The 22,910-nt window shown below is 54.3% G+C and overlaps 2 protein-coding genes across 2 annotated transcripts in view; both read left to right on the forward strand.

Moving 5' to 3' along the window:
• Nucleotides 1–2,685: 2,685 nt before the first annotated feature.
• Nucleotides 2,686–6,951, forward strand: FBL (fibrillarin). The gene is made up of 9 exons (XM_030543487.1): nt 2,686–2,764; nt 3,375–3,491; nt 3,984–4,160; nt 4,517–4,611; nt 4,856–5,026; nt 5,237–5,369; nt 5,711–5,823; nt 6,388–6,533; nt 6,729–6,951. Exons 1-9 carry the CDS (start codon nt 2,755–2,757, stop codon nt 6,748–6,750), a joined length of 984 nt encoding a protein of 327 aa, XP_030399347.1. The 5' UTR covers nt 2,686–2,754; the 3' UTR covers nt 6,751–6,951.
• Nucleotides 6,952–9,757: 2,806 nt separating this feature from the next.
• Nucleotides 9,758–22,910, forward strand: part of LOC115640468 (dual specificity tyrosine-phosphorylation-regulated kinase 1B-like) — a 37,547-nt gene continuing 24,394 nt past the window's right edge. Inside the window, exon 1 of the mRNA XM_030543239.1 lies at nt 9,758–9,798. The gene's annotated coding sequence lies outside the window, so the exon portion shown is untranslated. The remainder of the gene's footprint in view (nt 9,799–22,910) is intronic.

A 22,910-nucleotide genomic window follows, 5' to 3' on the forward strand; every position in this document is an offset into this window, starting at 1 on the left:
ATTCTCCCATGAGATATACCAAACCAGCAACACTGGCTAACAAGAAGTCAGAAAAGCAGTTTCCTCAGTTTTTGTATCACTCCTGGAAACATTGGATTTAAAGATGAATGGTTCTTTACAACCAGTCTCATCAAACAAAAGATTCTTCTGATCCCAAAGGATCAGCCACACACCCAGCTCAACATACAACTCAGATCTTATCCCTAATCATGCTGTTGCCAATCATAGAATATCAGGGTTGGAAAGGACCTTGGGAGATCATTTAGTCCAAGCCAGGACCAATCCCCAAATTTTTTTTTTTTTTTTAAAACCCCAGTTCCCTAAGTGGCCCCCTTGAGGGCTGAACTCACAACCCTGGGTTTAGCAGGCCAATACTCAAACCATTGAACTATCCCTCCCCCCTTTGGTAGCTAACATCTAAATGTTGAAAGAAAGAGTGAGTTAAAATTGGTTAAAGGAATCAAATACATATAAGAGGCCATGCCTGCTAGAGCTCAAAATTTCTGCCCTGCGGCAGGGAGTGGGGTCTCAGGGCACCAGACCCACGGGAGGTGCCTGCCAGGGTTCAGGGCTCTAAGCCTGCTCCTGTTGAAGCCCTGAGACTCCTCTCCTTGCTGGGCAGAAGGCCTGAGCTCACTCCTCACGTCTGGTAGGAGGAGAATGGGGAGGCATAGGCGTCAACTTTTCCCGGCACTGGTGCGTGTTCCCCTCCCTACCCCTATTGGACCTCTTCCCCAAATCCTGGCCCCAACTCTTCCTCCAGCACGCTGTGTTCCCCTTCCCAGCTGGGAGCTAAGGGGAGAAGCGGAGCCGCGGCATGCTCGGGGGAAGAGGCAGAGGCAGAGGTGAGCTGGGGCAGGGCGCTGCCAGTGGGTACAGCGCACCTTCCCTGTGGGTGCTACAGCCCCGGAGCACCCACGGAGTCGGCGCCTATGAATGGGCGGGGGGAGGGCAGCATGTGGGAGCATATTTAAAATGTTTGTTGATTTGAATATTCACAGTTGTTGGAAATTATGCGGGGAGTGGGAAGATGTCAGACAACAATTATTTAATGACAATAGACATTGAGATTCAAACAGTTAAAGCTTTATAAAAATGGTCAACATCACATACACAAAGTAAACAACTTTAAATCGAACTCTAATACGGTCTCAAGCAGCTTTTATCTTACTTTGCCTCTCTAGAAATTTTCAATTATTATTAATCGAAACATTTTTCTGTTTGTTTCTGAAATTGATGTTTACAGACATTCATTGATAAAAATCTACTTCCAATCTATATGCAATACTTTAATATAAAAGTTGAAACGAAATAGGTGTAAACATTGTGACACTATTGAAACAATAATGTTTCAAAGGTCCCAAATTGATTTTTTTTTACAATTTTCCTTTCACAGGAAATTTTTGTTTCACTGGACATTTTGAATTTTATGGGGAATATTTTTCAGAGGAAATTTTCGAATTTTTTGGCAGGAAATTTGGAAAAAAATTGCTTTTTTCCACTGGAAATTTCGGGTTTTTTTTAGTAGAAAATTGTGATTTAAAAAGATATCATGGGAATTTTTAATTTATTTTTTTTGTGGGGGAGATTTCAGACTTTTGGTTTTGCTGGAAATTTTGGGGGGATATTTTTCCAGGAAAAATTTCAGAATGTTTGTTTTACAGGAAATTTTTAATTAAAAAAATTATGAAAAATTTCAGAATTTTTGTTTGTTGGGTAAATTTGAATTTTGAGGGGCAAATTTTTTTCTTTGGGAAATTTTGGAATTTTTATTTCACAGATTTTGATTTAAAAAAAATTTCCATGAGAAAATTTGGAATGTTTCATAGGAAATTTTGATTTTCTTTTACTTTTGTGGGAAATTTATTGCATTAAAATGTTTGAAATATTTGTTTTGCATAAATTAAAAAAATTCCATGGGACGTCAGATTTTTTTCATGGGAAATATTGAATATATGGAGGTAACGGGGGGAGCAAGACATTGCAACATTTTTGTTTTATATGAAATTTGACTTTCCTGTGGGGCAAAATCCTAGGGTTTACAGATTAATGAGAACATAAGGGCTACCACACTGGGTTAAACCAAGCATCCATCTAGCCCGATATCCTGTCTCTGACAGGCTCATCCATACCACAGCTTCAGGGGCAGAGCACAGCACAGGGCAATTTTGGAGTGATTTGCCCCTCCCTTCCTCCCTGTTTCTGGCAGTCAGAGATTTAGGGTTGCCTGGAGCACAGGGTTGCATCCCTGGCTATCTCGGCTAATAGCCAAAGAACTTACCCAGGCGTTTTTTGAGCTCAGCTACACCTGCAATTACAGTGGCAAGGAGTTCCACAGGTTAACAAACTCATTAAGTCTGCTATTATCCCGCAGGGTGCCCCTGCTTGCTAGGAGTTTGGTCTCCCTCCACCTCAGCAGCTCAGGGGTTGCTCTCCAGTCCTCATCACCCTTGCATCCACCTGGCCTCATCAGCCCTGAGGGGGGGAGGGGCAGTACCCCACACTGAGCCCCTGCCCTGGGGCAGGACACAGGGATCGCTACAACGCACAAGTTTGCACACGCTCCCTGCGGCCGCTCGGGGTGGCTGCGCGCAGGCGCCGGAGGCGGAGACTACATTTCCCGTGGTGCCTCCTGCCGGCGGGGTGAGCGGAGCGGTTGTGCGCATGCGCGGCTGTGGCTCTTCCGGAGCGGAGCTGCGCGTGCGTGGGTGGCTTAGTTTGCTGTGTGGCGGCTCGCGGCGCTGGTGGAGCAGCATGAGGCCGGGTGAGCGCGGGCGGCCCACGTGGGCGGGGGGGGGGCGGCCCAGCAGAGGGGGCCGGTCGGGGGGGGCGTGGGCAGTGGGGCTGGTGAAGGGTGGCGGTCAGTGGGGGAGAGTCACGTGGCGTGTGGGGGGCGCGTGTCGCTGGGAGATGGGGGTTGAGGGATATTTGGGGGGTACCGTGGGGATCGTGTCTCCGAGGGGAGGGGCGCGGAGGGGGGTGCTGGAGGGATGCCGGGGGGCAGGGCGGATGTGGAATATCAGGTGGGTGGGATGTTGGGGCTGGGGAGCGGGGGATACTGTGGGGGGGGCGAATCCCTGGGAAGAGCGGTGATGGGGGGAGCAATGGTGGGGGGCAGTGTTGGGCTGCAGGCCCAGCTCTGTCTCTCCCCTGGTTTTGGAGGTGTGGGGCGTGTTGGGGGGAGTGTTGGGCTGCAGGCCCAGCTGTCTCTCCCCTGGTTTTGGAGGTGTGGGGCGTGTTGGGGGGAGTGTTGGGCTGCAGGCCCAGCTCTGTCTCTCCCCTGGTTTTGGAGGTGTGGGGCGTGTTGGGGTGTTGGGGGGGCGTGTTGGGGGGCGTGTTGGGGTGCCATCTCTAACTCTCTGTCCTGGTTGCAGGCTTCAGCCCCCGTGGGGGGCGCGGTGGATTCGGAGACCGTGGACGAGGCCGAGGGGACTTCCGGGGAGGCCGAGGGGACTTCCGGGGAGGCCGAGGTGGCTTCCGGGGAGGCAGAGGTAAGTGCCCTGGGTGCCCTAGTGGCATCATTAAGTCTGGGGGAACTTTGTGGTCAGGGAGGAGTGCCTGACCGGGGAACCAGCCCTGCTCCCTGGCTGTTTCTAGCACCCTCTCTTTCCCCCATCTCCTGCTGTCTCCACACCCCCCAGTAGCCAGCCTGGCAGTGCAGCACCCAACGTTGCAGCCGTGTCTGCAGGGTCTCCCCGTCCAGTGAATGCTGGGAGAATTGTGCCATCTTCGCACAGTGATTATTGTCCATGCAGTCAAAGTCTACCCTCAGCCAGAGTGTATCCTGCCCCAGCTCTATCGGGGTGCCCTGACCAAACCCCTGCTTAAGTCATTTCCCCCCGTGCGAACTCAGAGGGACATTCGTCCCCTTCACATCCTGTCCCAAAAAGTTCAGCTGCTGTGTCCCTCCCTTTTCCATGTAAGGCGGGCGCGCTGGTACAGGGGGACATGCATGTTACTCCCATCTCCTCTCTCCCTTGTAGGTGGTGGGTTTAAATCTCCAGGTGGAAGCGATGGAGGCTTCAGAGGAAGAGGAGGAGGCGGTGGTTTCCAGGGAAGAGGCGGGCCAGGCCGGGGCGGCCGTGGAGGCGGAGGTCGGGGCGGCCGAGGAGGGTTTAAAGGAGGCAAGAAGGTGACTGTGGAACCCCATAGGCATGAAGGTAACCAGCCAGGCCATGGGTGCTGGAGTGGCATGAGATGCACCAGTTCTTCCCGGAGCAGTGGGGGCCATGTGGTCAAGGTGGTCTGTCTAAATGGGAACAGGGTGGCGCTGGGGTTCACGACCAGATGCTGGGTCATGCTTGGTTGGGGCACAGCTGGGGCTGGGCAGTGTCCAGTGTTTCCAATACTGCTGTTGGGAGGTTGCACGGCTGAGCCATGGCTTGGTTGCCCAGCTGAGATCCCCTCATGATTCTCAGGAGTGTTCGACTACTTCCCGTGTTCGCCCAGCTCGGGGAGGGGGCTCCCCGTGCTCTGATGGCTTCCCATCTCTTTCCCCCTCCCCCCCCCACCTCAGGCGTCTTCATCTGCAGGGGCAAAGAGGATGCGCTGGTGACAAAGAATCTGGTACCTGGCGAGTCTGTGTATGGGGAGAAGAGGATCTCTGTGGAGGTAGGCGGCCTTGCTGGGCCGTGGTTGTGGGGAGGTTCAGGGGAGCGCTGGCTGCGGCAGGATTCGGGGGTTTGATGGTGCCAGCCTGCCTGGGCAGCTCCTGTGTGACTGGAGCTGGTGCTGTCACAGCAGGGAGGTCGTTGGGGGGTGGGGGAGGATGCTGCTATTGAGCATGCTTACAGCCAGCTGGAAGCCCCCCGGGGAGCTGAGTGGCTCAGCTCTGACACCACTGCTCTCTCCACAGGATGGTGAGCTGAAGGTGGAGTACCGCGCCTGGAACCCCTTCCGCTCCAAGCTGGCGGCAGCCATCCTGGGCGGCATTGATCAAATACACATCAAACCGGGAGCCAAGGTCCTGTACCTGGGAGCTGCCTCCGGGACCACAGTCTCGCACGTCTCTGACATTGTGGGGCCGGTAAGGAGTCTTTCCCTCCAAAGCCGCTGCTGGGCCTGGGTCTGTAACGGAGTGGGAGGTGGGGAGGAGGAGATCTAGGGGGTCTGACTCAGCTGTGCTGAAAGAGGACGGTGCCTGGTTGCCTTGCGGTGGCAGGGTGGGGTGGCAGGGAGAAGAGAGGCTGCTCTGCTCTGGGGGAGATGGCTGACCTCGGCTCTCTGCCGCACCCAGGACGGTCTGGTCTACGCTGTGGAGTTCTCCCATCGCTCGGGCCGTGACCTCATCAATGTGGCGAAGAAACGCACCAACATCATCCCCGTCATTGAGGACGCGCGGCACCCGCACAAGTACCGCATGCTGATTGGTGAGTGCTGCGGGGGGACAGGCTACAGAGCGAGGATCCCCCGCCATGGCCAGGATCCCCACCCCTGCTGATAGAAATGGCTTTCTCAGCAATGGGGGGCTACAGAGTGAGGTTCTTCCCATCATGCCCAGGGTCCTATAACCCCCACAGAACGGTTTTCCCCAGCTGTGGGGAGAGCTACCAAGAGAGGTTCTCCGCCATGCACAGAGCCTGGGCTGATGCTCCCCACTTCCACAAGCTCAGGCTGGATTGCAGGGCATTGAGAGGATGGGTCTGGTGCTGCCCCCTGGCTGGGGGGTATGGCGGAGGCAGGGATCTAAACCACCCTCTTCTCTCTGCAGGGATGGTGGACGTGATCTTCGCTGACGTGGCCCAGCCTGACCAGTCACGCATTGTGGCCCTAAATGCTCACAACTTCCTGAAGAACGGAGGGCACTTTGTCATCTCCATCAAGGTAACGGTAGCAGGGCCCGGCTGCTGCCCCTCCCAATGCCCCAGGGGTGTGACCCGTGGGCTGTCTAATGTTTGGGCTCAGTGGGGTGCCTCCTCGTCACTTGTTCCTAGTTTTTCCAGTAGTCTCCAAGGATCGGGGGGTTTGGTGCACAAGGTGCTGGACAAGCACAGGGTAACTCCCCAGTGCTGCAGTCCTGTGCATTGGGATCTATTTTTGGGGTCCATGCTGGATCCCCTGGGCTGCAGTCCCTGTGCATTGTGCTGTCTTTTGGGGCAGGAGGGGGCATAGGCTGTCTCTTCTGGCCCAAGCTGGGTCCCCATGGCTTGCAGGAACCATGCGCGGACGTTGTCTGTTGTGGAGGTCTGCTGGATCTTCTGGGCCAGAGCTGGTCCCTCCAAGCCCTCAACTGGAGGACCCTCTGTGTCCCTGAAGGAGGGATCTCAGCTGTGGGGCAGGTTCAGGGCTGTCAGGGAAGCAACTTACTGCAGTTCGAGGGGATACCCAGGGACAGAGTTGCTCGCAGAGGAGGGGAAAGCTGCTTAGCTGCTCACTGCTTCTTTTCAGGCCAACTGCATCGATTCCACAGCGGCGCCTGAGGCCGTCTTCGCCTCTGAGGTGAAGAAGATGCAGCAGGAGAACATGAAACCCCAGGAGCAGCTGACGCTGGAGCCCTACGAGCGAGACCATGCTGTGGTGGTGGGGATTTACAGGTACGGCTGCGTCAGTATGAGAGGTGGGGTTGGGAAGGAGAGAATGGCTGGGTTTACCAAGCAGAGGGATTGGGGGTATCCATGTACCCCCTAATGGGAACATGCATGCAGGCATGGTGGGTAAAGGCTTGCCCTGTGGGGCTGGGAGATAGCTCTGCTCAGAGCGTGGATCTAACCTTTGTCTTTCTCTTCCAGACCTGCTCCCAAACAGAAATAGTAGCATCTCCTTGGAGCTCCTTGTCACTGGGCCACCAGGCCGGATTCTATCGTCTGCTAGCATTGGGCCTGGGAGTGCTCCCTGGGTGTGAGGTCGTCTTGCTGCTCGCCCTACCTCTCCCCCGGGACTCATTTCTGTTCAGCTTTGTGGATTTTTTTTTCTTCTCCAGATGTATTTTTATTAAAATATGGGAAAATGGTAGCAGCAGGTTTGTGTGTGCTGGGCAGGCAGTTCACACGCGTGAGTAGTGACCCTATATTCAGTGGCCTCTGCCTGGGCCATTTGCCTGGCTCCTCTCCAACCCTGAGGGTGACTGTCACCCTGGGGAAGCTCAATGCCTGCTGGGGATGCGTGTGGGTTTGGCCTGGTGGAGAGGTGACTGCCCCAGCCCTAGGGGGAGTATCCTTGGGGGAAGCCAGGGGCCCGTTCCTTGATCTCTCCAAAGGGGGGGAGAGGGGTTGGCAGGGTACCTGGAGAGGGTAGGGTTGCCAACCATCCTGGTTTCACCAGGAGTCTCCCGGAATCAGGCTTGTTTGCCTGGATGCTACTGAAGCCCATCTGGGAGATTTTAGGCTGCTAAAAGTCTGGCTGCCCAGACAGGCTCCCCAGCTCTATCCTGCTCCCAGAAATGACAACATGTCCCTGCAGGCCCTAGACCAGTGGTTTTCAAACTGCGGGTCTGGGTCGCAGAACGTGAGGCCCTGGGTCGCGGTGGCTCTGGTCAGTATTGCTGACCGGGCTGTTAAAAGTCCTGTTGGCGGTGCTGCTTGGCTAAGGCAGGCTAGTCTTTGCCTGTTATGACATTGTGCTGTGCTCTGGAAGTGGCCAGCAGCAGGTCTGGCTGCTAGGCAGGGAGGCCACGGGTTGGGGCAGTGCCTGCAAGCAAGAGCCATTGGAACCGCTTGGGTGTCTCTGCCTAGGAGCAGGACCTGCTGCTGACTGCTGGGGCGCAGCACGATCTGCAGTGCCAGGAAAGGCAGGAATCCTGCCTTAGCACCCCGCTGCAATGCTGACCGGGAGCTGTCCGAGGTAAGCCTGTGCCCCAGTCCTGAGCCCCCTCTAAACCCGGAGCCCCTTCCTACACTCGAAACCCCTCGTCCCTGGCCCCAGTCCAGAGCCTTGCGTAGATTCAATCTGGTCAGTCTCATCACGTGGGCTGCTGGCCGGGCGTGTGCGCACGCCCCTCTGGTAGACCTGGATCATGTGGGTGGCTGGCACGGCGCATCTGTGGTGCCCTGGTGGCGGCGGCAGTTTGTTGTGGTTACCGTTATTTGTTGCATTACTGGGAAATCTCGGGGCACGTGCAGGAGCTGCTCAACTGGACTGGGACCTGCTGCTGGGGGGTGCCACCTGCAGCGGGATGGGACTGGGACCCGCCTCCGCCCAGGCTGGGCTCACCAGAAACCCCCCCACTAGGGCCGCTGCTGCAGGTGAGACCGGCAGTGACCCTCCTGCTCGGGACTGGTCCCGACTAAGTTGTCTATCCTCGGCCCCTCCCAGGACCCGACCTATCCCCTGTCCCCCCCCGGGATCTGAACCGACCCTGGGACCTGACCCCCCCCAGAGCCTTGACCCCCCCAATACCCCAACACTCTGCCCCAGCCCTGAGCCCTTCCCATACCCCAAACCCCTCACCCATTGGGTTGCAGGCATTAATAAATATCTTCAACTGGGTTGCCAGAGAAAAAGTTTGAAAACCGCTGCCCTAGGTGAAGGGGTGGCCAGGGCCTCTCTTCACACTGCCCCTGCTCTAAGTGCCAACTCAGCAGCTCCCATGGGCTGGGAACAGGGCACTGTGGCCAGTGGGACCAGCAGGGCCCTGTCTGCAGGCAGGGGAAGCACGCAGTTGCTTGGCTGCCCTGAGCCCAGGAGCTAATATTGGACATGTTGTCGCTCCTGGGAGCCAGTGGTGGTAAGCACCTCTGGGCTGGAGCCTGCACCCTGAACCCTATCCCGTGTCCTTGCCCCAGTCCGCTCCTGCACCCAACCTCTCTTCGAGAGCCTTCACCCTAACTCCCTCCCCCAGCCTCAGCCTAGAGCCCCCTCCCACCCTGCAAATCTCTTGGCCCCAGCCCAGAGCCTGCACCCCACCCCAGGTCCCAGCCCAGTGAGGGTGGGGGAGTGTGTGTGTAGGGGGGTGGGGCCTCAGAAGAGGTGGGGCCCCGGGAGAGGTGGGGTGGGGTGTGGATGTTTGGGTTTGTGAGACTACACCCTTGGCACCCCTGAAGTGGGTTATGGCTGGGGGAGGGGGAGAGGAAGGGGGAGTCCTGCCACTAGCTGGGGCCAGGGCCAGCCACGCGGGGGGGGGGGGAGACACAGGTCATTAAGGGGCGGGGCCTAAGCAAATGGGGCGTGGTCTGTTCCGGATGGGCGGGGTCATAGTGAGGAGGAAACGCCCTGGCCCCAGCCCTCTCCGAAGGGTGAGAGGACCCTTCCGAGAGGGGGTGGGGCTGCCCGTTGAATCCCCTGATTGGCTGGGGAGGGGGATGCGCATGCGGAGTTCGCGGCTCCCCACCGGCGCCTGTGGCTTGCAAGAGGAAGGTCACGTGCTGGCGCGTGCCCTCTGCGGGAATGCGCCTGCGCTCGCCAGGAGGGGTCACGTGGTGCTTCAGCGCCAATGGGGCAGTAGCGTCGGCGATAATTTATGACCCCATCAGAAGGCTCCTCAGTCACTTGTCAGGGCCATTCCGCATGCGTACTTCGCCCCGCTGATTTTGGTCACGCGCTCTTTCCGTAATACGCATGCGTAGATTCATTCTGGTCAGTCTCATCACGTGGGCTGCCGGCCGCGCGCGTGCGCACGCCCCTCTGGTAGGCCCGGATCACGTGGGCGGCCGGCGCGGCGCATGCGCGGTGCCCTGGCGGCGGCGGCGGTTTGTTGTGGTCGCCATTTTTTGTTGCATTACTGGGAAATCCCGGGGCGCGCGCAGGAGCCGCCCGACCGGACCGGGACCCGCCGCCCGCCCGCCGCGGGACGGGACCGGGACCCGCCTCCGCCCGCGCCGGGCCGGGCCCGCCAGAGACCCCCCGCCAGGGCCGCTGCCGCAGGTGAGACCGGCCGGGACCCTCCCGCCCGGGACCCGCCCCCGGGATCCGCCCGGGCCCCTGTGCCCGGCATCCCCAACTCCCTCCCTCCCCAGCGCGGGACCCTCCGTCCCTCTGCTCAGAGGGCCGCGGGAAACTGCCCCCTTCCCCCGTGTTCACTTTGACCCCTTCTGCCCCCGGGATGACTTGGCCTCTGTTTGTCCCCGCCCTGAATCCCCTTCTGTCAGGGCCGCTGCCACAAGTGAGACGGGCCTGGCACCAGTCCCTGGGCGGAGACCCGCTGTCCAGATCTCTGTCCCCTCCCTCTCTTGCCTAGGACCTGACCCTCTGTCCCCCAGTACCCCTGCCTGGCCCAGAATCAATTCCTTCCCTTGCTCCCGCCAGAAACCCTGTCCTGGTCCCCTCCCCTGCCAGGGATGCTGCCACAGGTGAGATCATCCAGGGTCCCTGCTCCCTGCCTGGAGCCTCATCTGTCTGGAACCACTCTGCTGTACGTAGCATAGACCCCCCCCCCCCCCCCCCCCAAATCTCCTGGGAATGGATTCCTTACCCTGGCCGGCTGTATGTACCCTGGATGCTGCACTTGAAAGCCTGCCTGCCCTGAAACTATCCTGCTGTACCGGATCTTGCTTTTCCTACCTAGGAGCTGACCCTCCAGGATCTAACCTGCCTCAGAAATCAATCTACCCCTGCTCTGCTCTACCTGTCTTGGAACCCACCATAAAGAAAATGAGCCCTTGCATCTTGCCCCAGAGCCCTTGGCCCACTGTATTTGTACCTGGCCCTGGATCCCATCACCCGGATAGTGACCCTCTGTTGCCCCACTGCACCTGCCTTGGAACTCACTGCCCAGGAAGTAACTTCCCCCTTCTCCATAGCCCTCTGCCTGCTGTAGCTGCTCCTGAATCGGCCACTTGGCAACCCCTCGTGACCTCTGGGAACACCCTGTACTTTACCCAGAAACTCCAGCCCCACCTTCTCTTACAAAGCATTGTTTTCACTGAATGTCACCTGAAAAATCCTCCACGGGAATCCCACCCCCAGACACTTGCCTGGAACTGTCTTGCCCACACCCGGGACCCACCTGGAGACTCTACCCATTGCATTTTCTCCTCCCCGCCCCTCAATATCACCCTGCACATTCCCCATGAGAACCCTGGCCCCACATGGGTATCCCTGATGTCTGGACCCTGGGAACTCTGTTACATTTATCACCCCACAAAAGCACATGGAAACTCCTTTCTCTTATGGTACTGCCTGGAAACTGCTCCCTCCTTCCTATCCCTCATATCTATGACTACTTGAAAACTCTCTCCTGATACTGTCTGCGGACCGTAAATTTTTTCCCCCTTAGGTACCATCACTATGGTTCCCTCCCTACTGCTTGGGTAGCACTCTTGATCTTCTATGGTACCTCCTAGAAAACTGCTCCTATATGCCGCTTAGGGCCTTGTCCCAATCCGTGCCCACCCCCCGAACTATGCAGCCCATTCCTGTTCCACTCCAAGAAACCTGGCCCCCTTCCCACTTCTGGGAACGTGGAGTCCCTCTCACCTCACTTCCCTATCTAATCCTGACAGCTCTTTCGTGCCCTGGCCCTACACTATCCCAGGTATCACACCGTAGCTCTATCTTCCCCACTTTCACTCTCTCCCCAAGCTTTGAGAGGTGATGGGCTGATCTTGGTCTGGGTGGAGTTTTTGCTTTTGGGTTTGTGTGTGTGTCTGGGGTGAGGCCTGCACTCTACAGGAGCACCGGGGGAGGGGGAGTTGATTTCGCCTGGTGCTTTGTGGGAATATCTGCATTGGAGTGATGCAGATCTGAGTTGGGGTGAATCCAAATTTGAGCAGAGACTGTGTGGTATGGATCTAGGGTGAGGGGGTCTAGGCAGGGCCGGAGCAGGTCTGAGATGGAGGGGATCTGGTTTGGACAGGGTCTGTGTGGTGATGTGATGGGGAGGGATCTGAACGGAGGGGCGTAGCTGCAGCATTTTAAGTGTAGGCCTGCCCTCGGTTTCCCTTACTGAGGGCAAGTCTATGCTACAAAATTAAGTCAACCTAAGTTACATCCATGTACAGCCCCTGCAGTTATTGAATCAGTTTTTCATGTCCACACTACGCTTCTTGGTTGGCGGTGTGTTCCCTCACCAGGAGCACTTGCATCAATTTAACTGCCAATGTGGGGCATTGCGGGACAGTTTTGAAAGGCAGCGACAGTCGATGTAAGCAATGCCACATCTACTTAACTCCATCAACCTAAGCGCTACTCCTCTTGCGGAGATGGAGTTAAGTCGGTGTAGTGGGCGAGTGATGTTGGTGGGAGCTACATTTTAGTGTAGACACTTAACAGAGTTAGTTCAATGTAAGCTGCCTTCTGTCAGCCTAACTCTGGTGTAGACCAGGCTTGAGTGTTTGTGCAGTCACCCACCAGCCAGTTCTTCAGTTGTCCATAGTCTCCCAATAGAAATGAGTGGTGAAGACCCATTTCCCAGAGTCAAACAGAAATATGGTTCTGGGGGTTGTGGGCCCCATTCTGGCTGCACAGATGCTGGAAGAGGCCGCGGCCGATGGTGCTTTTTGCAGGGCTCCTTTACATGCACATATGAATACAGTCATTCCGGTTTGTTTCCTAGCAGAGTTTGGAGAGTGTTGCTCCCAGAGGAGTGGGGAGAGCAAAAGACTGTGTTTGGTTCAGTTCTAATCACGCTGGGCTCCTTGACTCTGGGGTGCTGCCTGTGGGAGGGCATCTGTGTGGGTTTGGAGTTCTGGCAGCGCTGGAGAGCCTATGTCTTGTGGCTGGTCTCGGGGCGTCTCCCTTCCTCAGGGTCTGCTGGGTTTGCCATTGCTCTGGTGGACTGATCAGGTCATAGCTACTCCAGAACTTATAGCCTTGATGTAAGCTTGAGTGTTAATTTCCTCCCCTCCCTATGGCCCAGCCCCCTGTGAGTTTCTCTGTCCTGCCTGCCCCACTCCGTGTGCCTGCCCTTTGCCATTTCCTCTCCTACCTCGTCTGTCCTCATCTCTCCTGCTGGTTCCCCCAGTGGGCCCGCCTCTATTTCCTGGCCATCTCCCTTTCCCTGTTTCCCTGGTAGGAGAAGGAAGGAAGGGATTCCTGGAACAACAGTAGCTATCTGTTTGTTCGTGTTAAGGCTTAGTTGGAAGGGGATCTTTCTGTCTCAGTGTGGGAAGTGGCAGTCAGGGGCTTTCCCAGTTTAATGACCCTGGAGTTCCTAGAGTCTCCTGCTCTGAGAGGGCAGCCATCCCAGTCCTTAGAGCACTAGCCAAGGACTTGGGAGACCCAGGTTCAGTTCCCTGCTCCACCACAGTCTCCCTGCGTGGCCTTGAGCAAGTCATTTAGCTGCTTTTTGCCTCAGTTTCCCCACCTGTATCAGGTGGATAATGTCACTCAGATCCTGTTGTGGTGCAAGCCATGTAAGTACATAAGATAGAGACCCCTTCAAAGTGCTGTAGGGCAGCCCCATGGACGGCCCATACTATGGTGTTTGGTAGTGCCCTGAGCCATGGCCCCATCCTGCTCAGGCTGGAGTATAGCCTGTCCCTGAGTGTGCCAGTGCCATTAGCTGGGCCAGGAGGAGGTTATGGTGGGTGCTGGACACATCCCAGGTGACAGATGCATGCTGGGTCCACCCAAAGCATTTTAACTCTGCCCACATGGGCTGCCCTGGGAGAGCCATGTCTGTCCGTCACGGAGGGGGTAATACTTCCTAATGAAACAAGCCTGTGTGATGGGCGGGTACCCAGGAACTGATTGGAAGCTGTTTGGGGCAGAGATTGTCCATTGAATCTGTGTCTGTACAGCACCTAGCACAAGGAAGATTTGGTTTATGACCGGGGCACTTTGGCCCTACCATAATACAGTTAGACCCTACCGTAATACACCTAACAAAACAATAACGTACAGTTCCTGGCCCAGTGGTGTCCTGGTCTATTAGTAGGGCTCTTAGGTGTATTACAGTGCCATCTGATAAATAATGTGCTGCACCCAGCACAGTGAGGTCCATGACTGGGGATTCCCAAGCACTGCCATAATACACCTAATAAACACTAATATACAGCATCCAGTGTAGGGGGAGCCGTGTCTATGCTGGGGGTTCCTAGGCACTACCCTAATACAGCTAATAATAATGGACAGCACGTAGCACAGTGGGAGCCTTGTCCTTGCTGGGGGTTTGTAGGCATAGGCACTACCATAATACACCTAATAAATAATAATATAGCGCACCTAGCACAATGGGGCCTGGACTGTGACATGGCCTTCTAGGGCTACCACAGTAATAAGTGCAGTGCTGAACCATGACAGGATCCTGCCTCCTCACCCCCAGGATGGATGGTTTATTTCCCAAAGCAGCAGCTTTTATATCCCTTATTTTTAAAAAATCCCATGTAATATAATTCTGATGTTTTCATTATTCAGCCCCATTCCTAATCCCTTTCTCAGTCTTGGCCCCTCTCTTGGGGCTGTGAGTTCCGCAGGTGAAGAGCGTTGTGTATACAAAAAACAACTTTTCCTTTAATCAAGTTGCTCTATCTTTTGCCTCCCCAGCAATAATATGAAGAATCCACACAAGCCTGGCTGGGTCCTAAATAACCCTGCTCATTAAACGCACGCACACACACACATATATGCTTGCAAAGCCTACCTAACATAAGTACTGCTGCTCTGGCTGGCTTCTGGCATGCAACATGGTGAGCACTGCTAGAGGGCTCACAAACTGCTTAAAGGGTCACTGCATTTGCCTTTTAGCCAGATTGCCTGTCTGTGTTGTGAGAAAGGTGAAGGGGGGCGCACCCACACTTTATACTGCTCTGGTGTGTGTCTCTAATCTCTCATAAATCTTTCCTCCTGGACACACCTGTCCTTCTAGTTTTATCCTGCAGCCCAGCATCATGGTATGCACCCTCTGCAAAATTAATAGCAATAGCATGTTCTCTTCTGATGGCCTCTGAGCAGATGTCACGCTGACCCCTGGAGCTGTTCCCTCAACAGTTACTTTTGTAGGAAGGGTAAAAGTTTCTGGTGGTGCTCAGTTTCAGATGGGGGCAGAGTTAAGGTGCCCTGCCTGCCCTGTCAGTGTGTGTGTGGGCCACCACCCTGGGGTTTGAACTGGGGACCTCCAGAACTAGACGTGTGAGGAGCTACAGCAGAGCTAGAGCCAGGGCTCCTTAGGTTGTCACAGACTTGGAGCCTCTGTGGATTGAGTGCAGAGAGGGAGCTGTAACACCCACTCACCAGTGGGCATTCAGCAGCTTGGGGCTTTCTCTAAAGTGCAGCCTTGACTGGGAACTTGTAGGCTTCCTGCTGTGAGTTAGCTATGCCCTGGCACTGAGACTTTGCAGCCATGGTGGCGGGAGAGGGGGGCTGACAGTGCCAGAGACTTTTGCTTCATGATCCTTTTGCCTGGGAAGAGACCAGGGTCTAGAAGTGCCCAAGGAGCTGGGACAGCACAATGACCATATCCTTTTAAGGGAGCGAGTGGCTGAGTTCTGCACTCCTGAGTGCCCTGCAGCTCCGGGCGCTCAGACCTGGAGGTGGCAGGCGCCTGGGGTGCCATAGCAAGGCACTGCCCTGGTTGTGAACATCGGGGAATGGCTGGGGATCCCCGGAATGGATCAGGTGATGGGGGGAGCTGGACTGCACACCCCACCCCATGCCCCGGTGTGACATGTGAGTGATGGGGGCACTTGAGGGAAGTTGAGCAGTGCCAACCCCAGGCCTGTGTGAACTGCTTCATGGTGGCATGTGGGAGGGAGAGGCGGTGCTGTCATCCTGTGCCTGGCTTCCACTGCTCTTCCTTGCTTGTGCCTGGGTGGCGCTGCGCTCCCGGAGGAGCGGGCACTGCCTTGAGCCCTCTGTGGCGCCGTGCCAACGGTCTGGGCCCCGCTGTCTCCGGGGCAGCCGGCTGAGTAGGGAGCAGATTATTTATAGCCCTGTGTTCCTGGAAGGAGATCTGGCTCTTCCCAGGCGGGTATTTTTGGAGCCTCTCTGTCCTGCTCCTGTTTCATGCTTTGTTTGGGCATAATCGTCCCTGCTGCATCCCAGAGAGCCTAGCAACATGAGCTGCTTCCCCATTGGCTCCCGGGGATTCCGAGTGGCCAATGGGGAGCCTGTTGCCATGGCAGAGGACTGTTGCATGGAGGCGACTCAGAGAGGCAGGCGTTCCCTAGATCTGCTGTCAGGGCATCCGGGTTGCAGCCGCCTGGTCCCAGCGAGTGGCAGGTGTCCCTCAAGCTGGGGCTGCAGGGGCCCAGAGTGGGGATCTGCTTTTTGGGTAGTGGGGCTTGATCACGCTCCCAAGTGCCCATCCTGCCCTGGCAATGGCCAGGTTTTACTTTGCAGCCTCTGACCTAGAAGCAAAGTGCAGACATGGCCCTTTGCCAGGAGATCCAGGCGCTGTGCTTTGCCAGGGTGGGTTGAAGCGCTTTGCAAGAGACAAACACAGTAAAACAGTCCGTTTTCCCTCCTGTCCTGGGTCACAGCTCATCAGGGGATTGCAAATATTGACAATTACATTTCCACCTTTCCAATGAAGCCCCGACCTTGCGTCATTTCCCCCTCGTTGCTGCACAGGGGGATTTTTATATCCTGTGGGGATGGGATTTGTCCTATTATGGTTATCCCCCAGTTTTCAGGTACTTCCTAATCCAGGAAATTGTCACTGATTCCTGCAGATTTTAAGCTTTCAGGAAAATAGTTTCTGGCCCTTGTGGCTGGGAAGTTAAACCTTCCAGTGGTGAAGCTGACAATGCAGTGCTGTCTTCCTGCATCTGAAGGCAGGCAGCCATGCTCGGGTGCCTCTGCTGCTGCTTATAGCTCTGCCAGGCTGCCACAGAAGGGAAGGAGCCAGACTCTGGTCAGAATCACCCAGATGGTTGAACATCTGTGAAACTGACAAGATTTGGGTCAGTTTCATTCTGCTTCTGTTGGCAAAGGTCTGAGCAGCAGCAGAGGCAGGCTGCTCCCATCCTGCAGCCAGAGACTATGGTTTTGGTGGTGGTGATGGTGATGGGAGCTAATGTATTGGATAACTACCATCTAGAGGCTGGCATGAATACTCAGACTGTAACCTTGTTTGGTGTATGCAGCACCTAGCGTGGTGGAGGCCTGGTCTGTGACTGGGGGTATGGCTACACTTGCAACTTCAAAGTGCTCCCGCGGCAGCACTTTGAAGTGCGAGTGTGGCTGCGGCACCGGCTCTGGGAGAGAGTTCTCCGTGCGCTGCAGGTACTCCACCTCCCCGTGGGGATCAGCTTACAGCGCTGGGAGCCGTGCTCCCAGCGCTGGGGCACTGTTTACACTGGCGCTTTACAGCGCTGTAACTTGCTGCGCTCGGGGGTGTTTTTTCACACTCTTGAGTGAGAAAGTTGCAACACTGCAATGCAATGCGCCAGTGTAACCAAGGCCTAAGGCAGTGCAGAAAATTGAGTCTTTAAATCGTGATTTGAGGACTTCAGTAACTCATCCAGAGGTTATGAGTCTATTACAGGAGTGGATGAGTGAGATTCTGCAACCAGCAGTGTGCAGGAGGTCAGATTAGATGATCGTGTTAGTCCCTTAAAGTCTATGGGTATGTCTACACTACCCCGCCGTATCGGCGGGTAGTGATCAATCTATCGGGGATCGATGTATCGTGTCTCATCTAGACGCAATACATCGATCCCCGAACACACTCCCCGTTGACTCCGGAACTCCACCAGGGCGAGAGGCGGAGTCGACGGGCGAGCGGCAGCTGTCGATCCCGCGTCGCGAGGACACGAGGTAAGCTACGAGAATAGCATAGCTGAAGTCAACATATCTTAGATTGATTCCCCCCCTGCTTGTAGACCAGATCTATGAGGCACTTGTAACAGAGTATCTCAGAATCAGCAGCCTGAGAGTGTTGTTTGGCGTCCTCTCTTCTCCCTGTGTATCATTTTTCTCCATGGCTCTGGGACCCTCCTGCTCCAGCCCGAGCCCAGAAATCTACAAAGCAGTGAAACATCCCCGCAGCCCGAGCCCCGTGAGCCTGAGTCTCTCTGACCTTCAGTTTCCCCCAGTGTACAAAGGGGGTGATAGTGCTGTCCTACCACATATATGTTGTGAGATAAATACATTAAAGATTGTGAGGTGCACAGATACAGCGGTGATGGGAGGGGGATATGAACATCTAAGATACTTCCCTCCTTGTGCCTCAGTTTCCATCTCTGTGAAAAGGGGATAACGATACTGGTTTTTGAAGTAGGTCTGTGAATGGAAAGAGCTAGCTATGAGTCCTATGTGTTCTGTCTAGATAGAAAGGGATTAGTCATTGTTGTGACTAACAAGACTAGCTAGGGCACTTATAATCAATACTGTGACTGTCTAAAACAATCCAAGAGTTCTGGAAGAGGGCTATCATCCTCCAATTCAGACCTCTAGCTGAGGAGGGAACCTCTGGAGTCAGGTTATCCCATTCCTGACAGCAGTGGGATGTTTCATGCCATTTCCTCTGAAGCTCCTGGTGCGGATCACTTTCTGGAGACAGGATACCAGGTTAGATAGGCCCCCTGGAGTCTCACAAGACACCGAACTTGACCGGTCCCCTGGGTCTGATCCAGGCTGGCGGCTCCTGTGGTTTGATCTTTAATCAAACTCCCTTGCAGAGTTTTGATGATGTTTGTATAACACCCTTTTGCATTCAGATAAATAAGCATTGAAAAATGACTCCATTAGAGGTGCAAACCTTGTCCTGTGACTGCTGCCTTATGAGCAGCACATGCTTCTCCACTCATCAGAGAATAGCTTTGTCTTATAACCCCAGTATAGAAGAGTCACTACTGTGGATGGGTAGTAGAAAATAACTCTGTCTGTCAGCCTGTGCTGACTTTAAACGTTAAAGCTGTTGGACCCACAAATCAAGCCAGATTTGGGCGGTCTGTCTCCAGTTTCCCTGAGTGCTCAGTATGATGCAGCCATGGTTGTACTGGCTGAACTGCGTGTAACTCCCCCACACTGAGGCTATAATTTTCACCCATGGCTTGATGTTTAGATCTTGCTGAGGTCCACAAAGCAAGCAAAGTTTGACAGGACTCTTGGAGCACATGGTGTTACTTGTGGCTGCACATATCTCCCTCAAGGCTGGGATTTTCAAAGGAGTGGTGTGCCTGGTCTAGGCATAGTTTTCGTACCGATTGAACTATTTTGTGTGTGTGAGGGGAGAGTTATTTGCTACCGGTATCATTAGATAAGAACAGCCCCTAGCATAGATGTGGATATGCTGGTATAAATATGCCTTATAGTGATGTAGGTAGCTCCCCTTTCCCTGCATGAATGACCTGGACAAATTGGAGAATTGGGCTGAAATCAACAAGATGATATTCAATAAAGACAAGCGCAACATATGTCACTTAGGAATTAAAAATCAAATACACAGCTACGAAATGGGGAATAATTTGGGAGGCAGTAATACTGCAGAAAAGGATCTGAGGGTAATAGTGGAGCACAGATTGAATATAAATCAACAATTTGATACGATGCAGGTATGAAAAAGGCTACTATCGTTCTGGGGTATATTGACAAGCGTCATATGTGAGATGTGGAAGGTAATTGTCCTACTCTACTTGGCACTGAAGAGGCCTCAGCTGGAGTACGGTGCCAGTTCTGGGTGCCATGCTGTAAGACAGATGTGGACAAACTGGAAAGAGTCCACAGGAGAGCAACAAAAATGATCAGTTCAGAAAGCCTGACCTCTGAGGAAAAGTTGAAATAACTGGACATGTTTAGTCTTGAGAAGAGAAGACTGAGTGGGGACCTGATAACAGTCTTCAAACATGTGAAGGGCTGTTATACAGAGGATGGGAGTCAGTTGTTCTTGGTGTCCGCTGAAGGCAGGGCAAGCAGTAATGGGCTTAATCTGCGGCAGGGGAGATTTAGGTTAGGTATTAGGAAAAACTTTTTAACTCTCAGGGGAGTTAAGCTCTGGAATCGGCTTCCAAGGGAGGTTGTGGAAGCCCCGTCATTGAAGGTTTTCAAGAAGAGGTTGGACTAACACCTGTCAGGGATGGTCTAGATTTATTTGGTTCTGCCACAATGCAGGGGGTTGGACTTTATGACCTCTCGAGGTCCCTTCCAGCCCCACATTTCTGTGATTCCATGAATAATTGTAGTGATACAAGGCACCTTTGTACACCAGTAAAATTGCATCCACACTACTATTATTATTTGTTACTTGTATTACCGGAGTGCCTAGGAGCCAGGACCCCATTGCACTAGGCTCTGGACAAACACCAGACAAAAAGATAGTCCTTGCACCAGGGAGCTCACAGTCTAAATACAGGGAGATCGTACTGCGTTAGCTAGATCAGGGTAGTTAAAACGGTGCAACTTTTTGTGTGTAGACAAGGTATGAGGGTGTTGGAGGTGCTAGTCACATCGCCATTCAAAAACTTCACCTAAATACAGCCGGCTGCTCGGAAGCTATTCTGTGCTTGCCACAGACAGCAGAGCACGCCAACCTGTGAGGCAGGATGGGCCAGTGGTTAGGGCTCTCACCTAGCACTTGGGAGAATGGGGCTACATTCCCTGCCTCTGCCACTGACTTCTGGGGGGCAAGTCGTGTAGCCTGTCTGTAAAATGGGGAAACTGCCCTTCTTCCCGAGCTGTGAGGACGAATCCAGGGGAAATGGTGAAGTGCTCGGGTACTGTGGTAGCAGGGCCGGATAGCACGATAGAGAGAGTCGTCTGGTCCTACTTGCCTTCTGCATTGCATTGATTGGGTGTTCAGTTTTATAAAACCTGGAAACTTCCCCCCAGAGAGCTGGGTGAAGTGAATCTTATGCTTGTACAATAAAGTTATTGAGTCAGGCAGATTAAAGTTTGTTCCTTTTGCTTTTAACTCAGTTCCGCTACCTTCCTGTCAGTTTGAATTACCTAATCCCTGTGTTCTAGCATTCCTTTTATGCCACAAGTTTAGATACACGTGTAGGGTTGTATATGTCTGTATCTGACAAAGTACCAATCTCATTTTCCTTAAGCAAGGTCCTGCAGGTGTGCTTTAATAACAAGGTCAGCATGGATTTTTCCAGTATACTTACAGACTGCAGCTCTCAGCTATGCTGTTTTAGCTCGCCTTGGTGTTGCACATAGTGATGCTGTGAACAGGGCCATTGCAACCATTTAGGTGGACTAGGCGGTTGCCTAGGGCACCGAGATTTGGGGGCGTGAAAAAGCACCCCCCAATTTTTTTTAAATGGTTGAGCAGCCGCTGCTGCTGGGACAGAGAGGGAGTCTGAGCTGCCAGCGGCAGCCGGCAGTCCAGGGTGTCCCCTGGGTCAGGGTGCCGCCGCAGCAGCCGGCAGTCCAGGGTGTCCCCTGGGTCAGGGCGCCGCCGCGGCAGCCAGCAGCCCAGGGTGTCCTCTGGGTTAGGGCGCCGCCTGAGGGGGTGGCAGGCAGCTCCCATGGAGCTGCTGCAGTGGTGCCTGCGAGCGGTCCGGTGGTCCGCGGCTCCGGTGGAGCTGCTGCAGTTGTGCCTGCGGACGGTCGGCTGCTCGCGCTGCTCTGGTGGACCTCCCGCAGACACCACTGCGGCAGCTCCACCGTAGCCGCGGAGCACCAGACCCTCCGCAGGCACCACTGCGGCAGCTCCACCGGAGCTGCGGGACCAGCGCGCGGGGTGGCGAAATGCCGTCCGCCTAGGGCGCTCAAAACCCTAGCGCCGGTCCTGGCTGTGAATTATTTAGCAGACTAGAAGTTCTTCTGCCTTGCTTTGCTGGCTTGGGAAAGAGGCACTTTTCACTTTGGTTAACTTGCAGAGTCGGACTTGGAGATCGGTTAAAGCCAGGGCTGTCTGAATTGGGTGTAGGCTGTTTGAGAAGAGGTTTCAGAAGGCAAATCAGATTCACGCGTCACTAAATCAGCACAGCTCACGTGAGCTCTTAGAACAGCTGCATGCTCTACGTACGCTCCTGGGAAGCTCTGGCTGAGTTAAGATGCTATTTCATCTTCCCCTCATCCCAAACCTGACTCTCAAGCTTGTAACGCCATGCCCACGGGTCTGCATCTAGGACCTTTGGATCTCAAAGCACTCTCTATTGGCTGAGCTAACAGACCCAACTCTGTTAGCTCATGGCCGCTAGCAAGCTCATCCACCTCTAGATGTGGCCCAGTCACCACTAGAGCGGGACAGTGCCACAGGGAGTTGGGGAAACTGTACGCCTTGGTGAATAGTGTCCTAGACTGAGAGACTTGGGTTCTATTCCCCACTCTTCTGCTGGGTGGCCTTGGGCAAGTTGTGTCTCTGTGCCTCAGTTTCCCCATCCGTGGGGATAGTTTATAGACCCCAGAGTCTGTCGTGAAGCCACTACCAAGCACATGTACAAGGGTGACCAGCTTTAGTGTAGGGTGCTCCACTGGCAAAGGAGAAGGCTGATTGTGTGTCTAGCCTGTGTTCACTGGCCAAGAGACCTCTGTGGACTAGAGTCAGTTCCTGGTCTCATGAACCTTTTCCCTCTTGGGCTGATGTTTCCCAGTCTTAGTCTCTCTGGAGAATAAAATTCTACAGCAGACGATAATCGCTAGTTTTTACAGCACTTACCTTACCTCACTTGACTGATTCTCTGCCGTAGAACCATAGAAATGTGGGGCTGGAAGGGACCTTGAGAGGTCATCAAATCCAGTCCCCTGTGCTGTGTCAGGTCCAAGTAAACTGATTCCTGTTGGGGTTTGCCCAACCTGTCCTTTAAAACCTCCAGTGATGTGGCTGCAGGATCCCCCCTTGGAAGCCTGTTCCAGAGCTGCACTCCCTTGAGAGTTAGAAAGATTTTCCTAATATCTAACTTCAGTCTCCCTTGCTGCAGATGAAGCCCATTCCTGCTTGCCCTACCTTCAGTGGACATGGAGAACAATCCAGCTCTGTCCTCTTTATAACAGTCCTTAACCGGTTTGAAGACTCTTCCCAGGACCCTGCTCAGTTGTCGTTTCTCCAGGCTAAACATGCCCAGTTCTTTAACCTTTCCCCATTGGTCAGATTTTCTAAACCTTTGATCGTTTTTGTTGCTCTCCTCTGGATTCTCTCCAATTAGTCTCATCTTTCCTAGAGGCTGAACTGGACCCAGTATTCCAGGTGAGGCATCACCAGTCTG

Source organism: Gopherus evgoodei, unplaced genomic scaffold, assembly GCF_007399415.2.
Source record: "Gopherus evgoodei ecotype Sinaloan lineage unplaced genomic scaffold, rGopEvg1_v1.p scaffold_31_arrow_ctg1, whole genome shotgun sequence".
NCBI lineage: Eukaryota > Metazoa > Chordata > Testudines > Testudinidae > Gopherus > Gopherus evgoodei.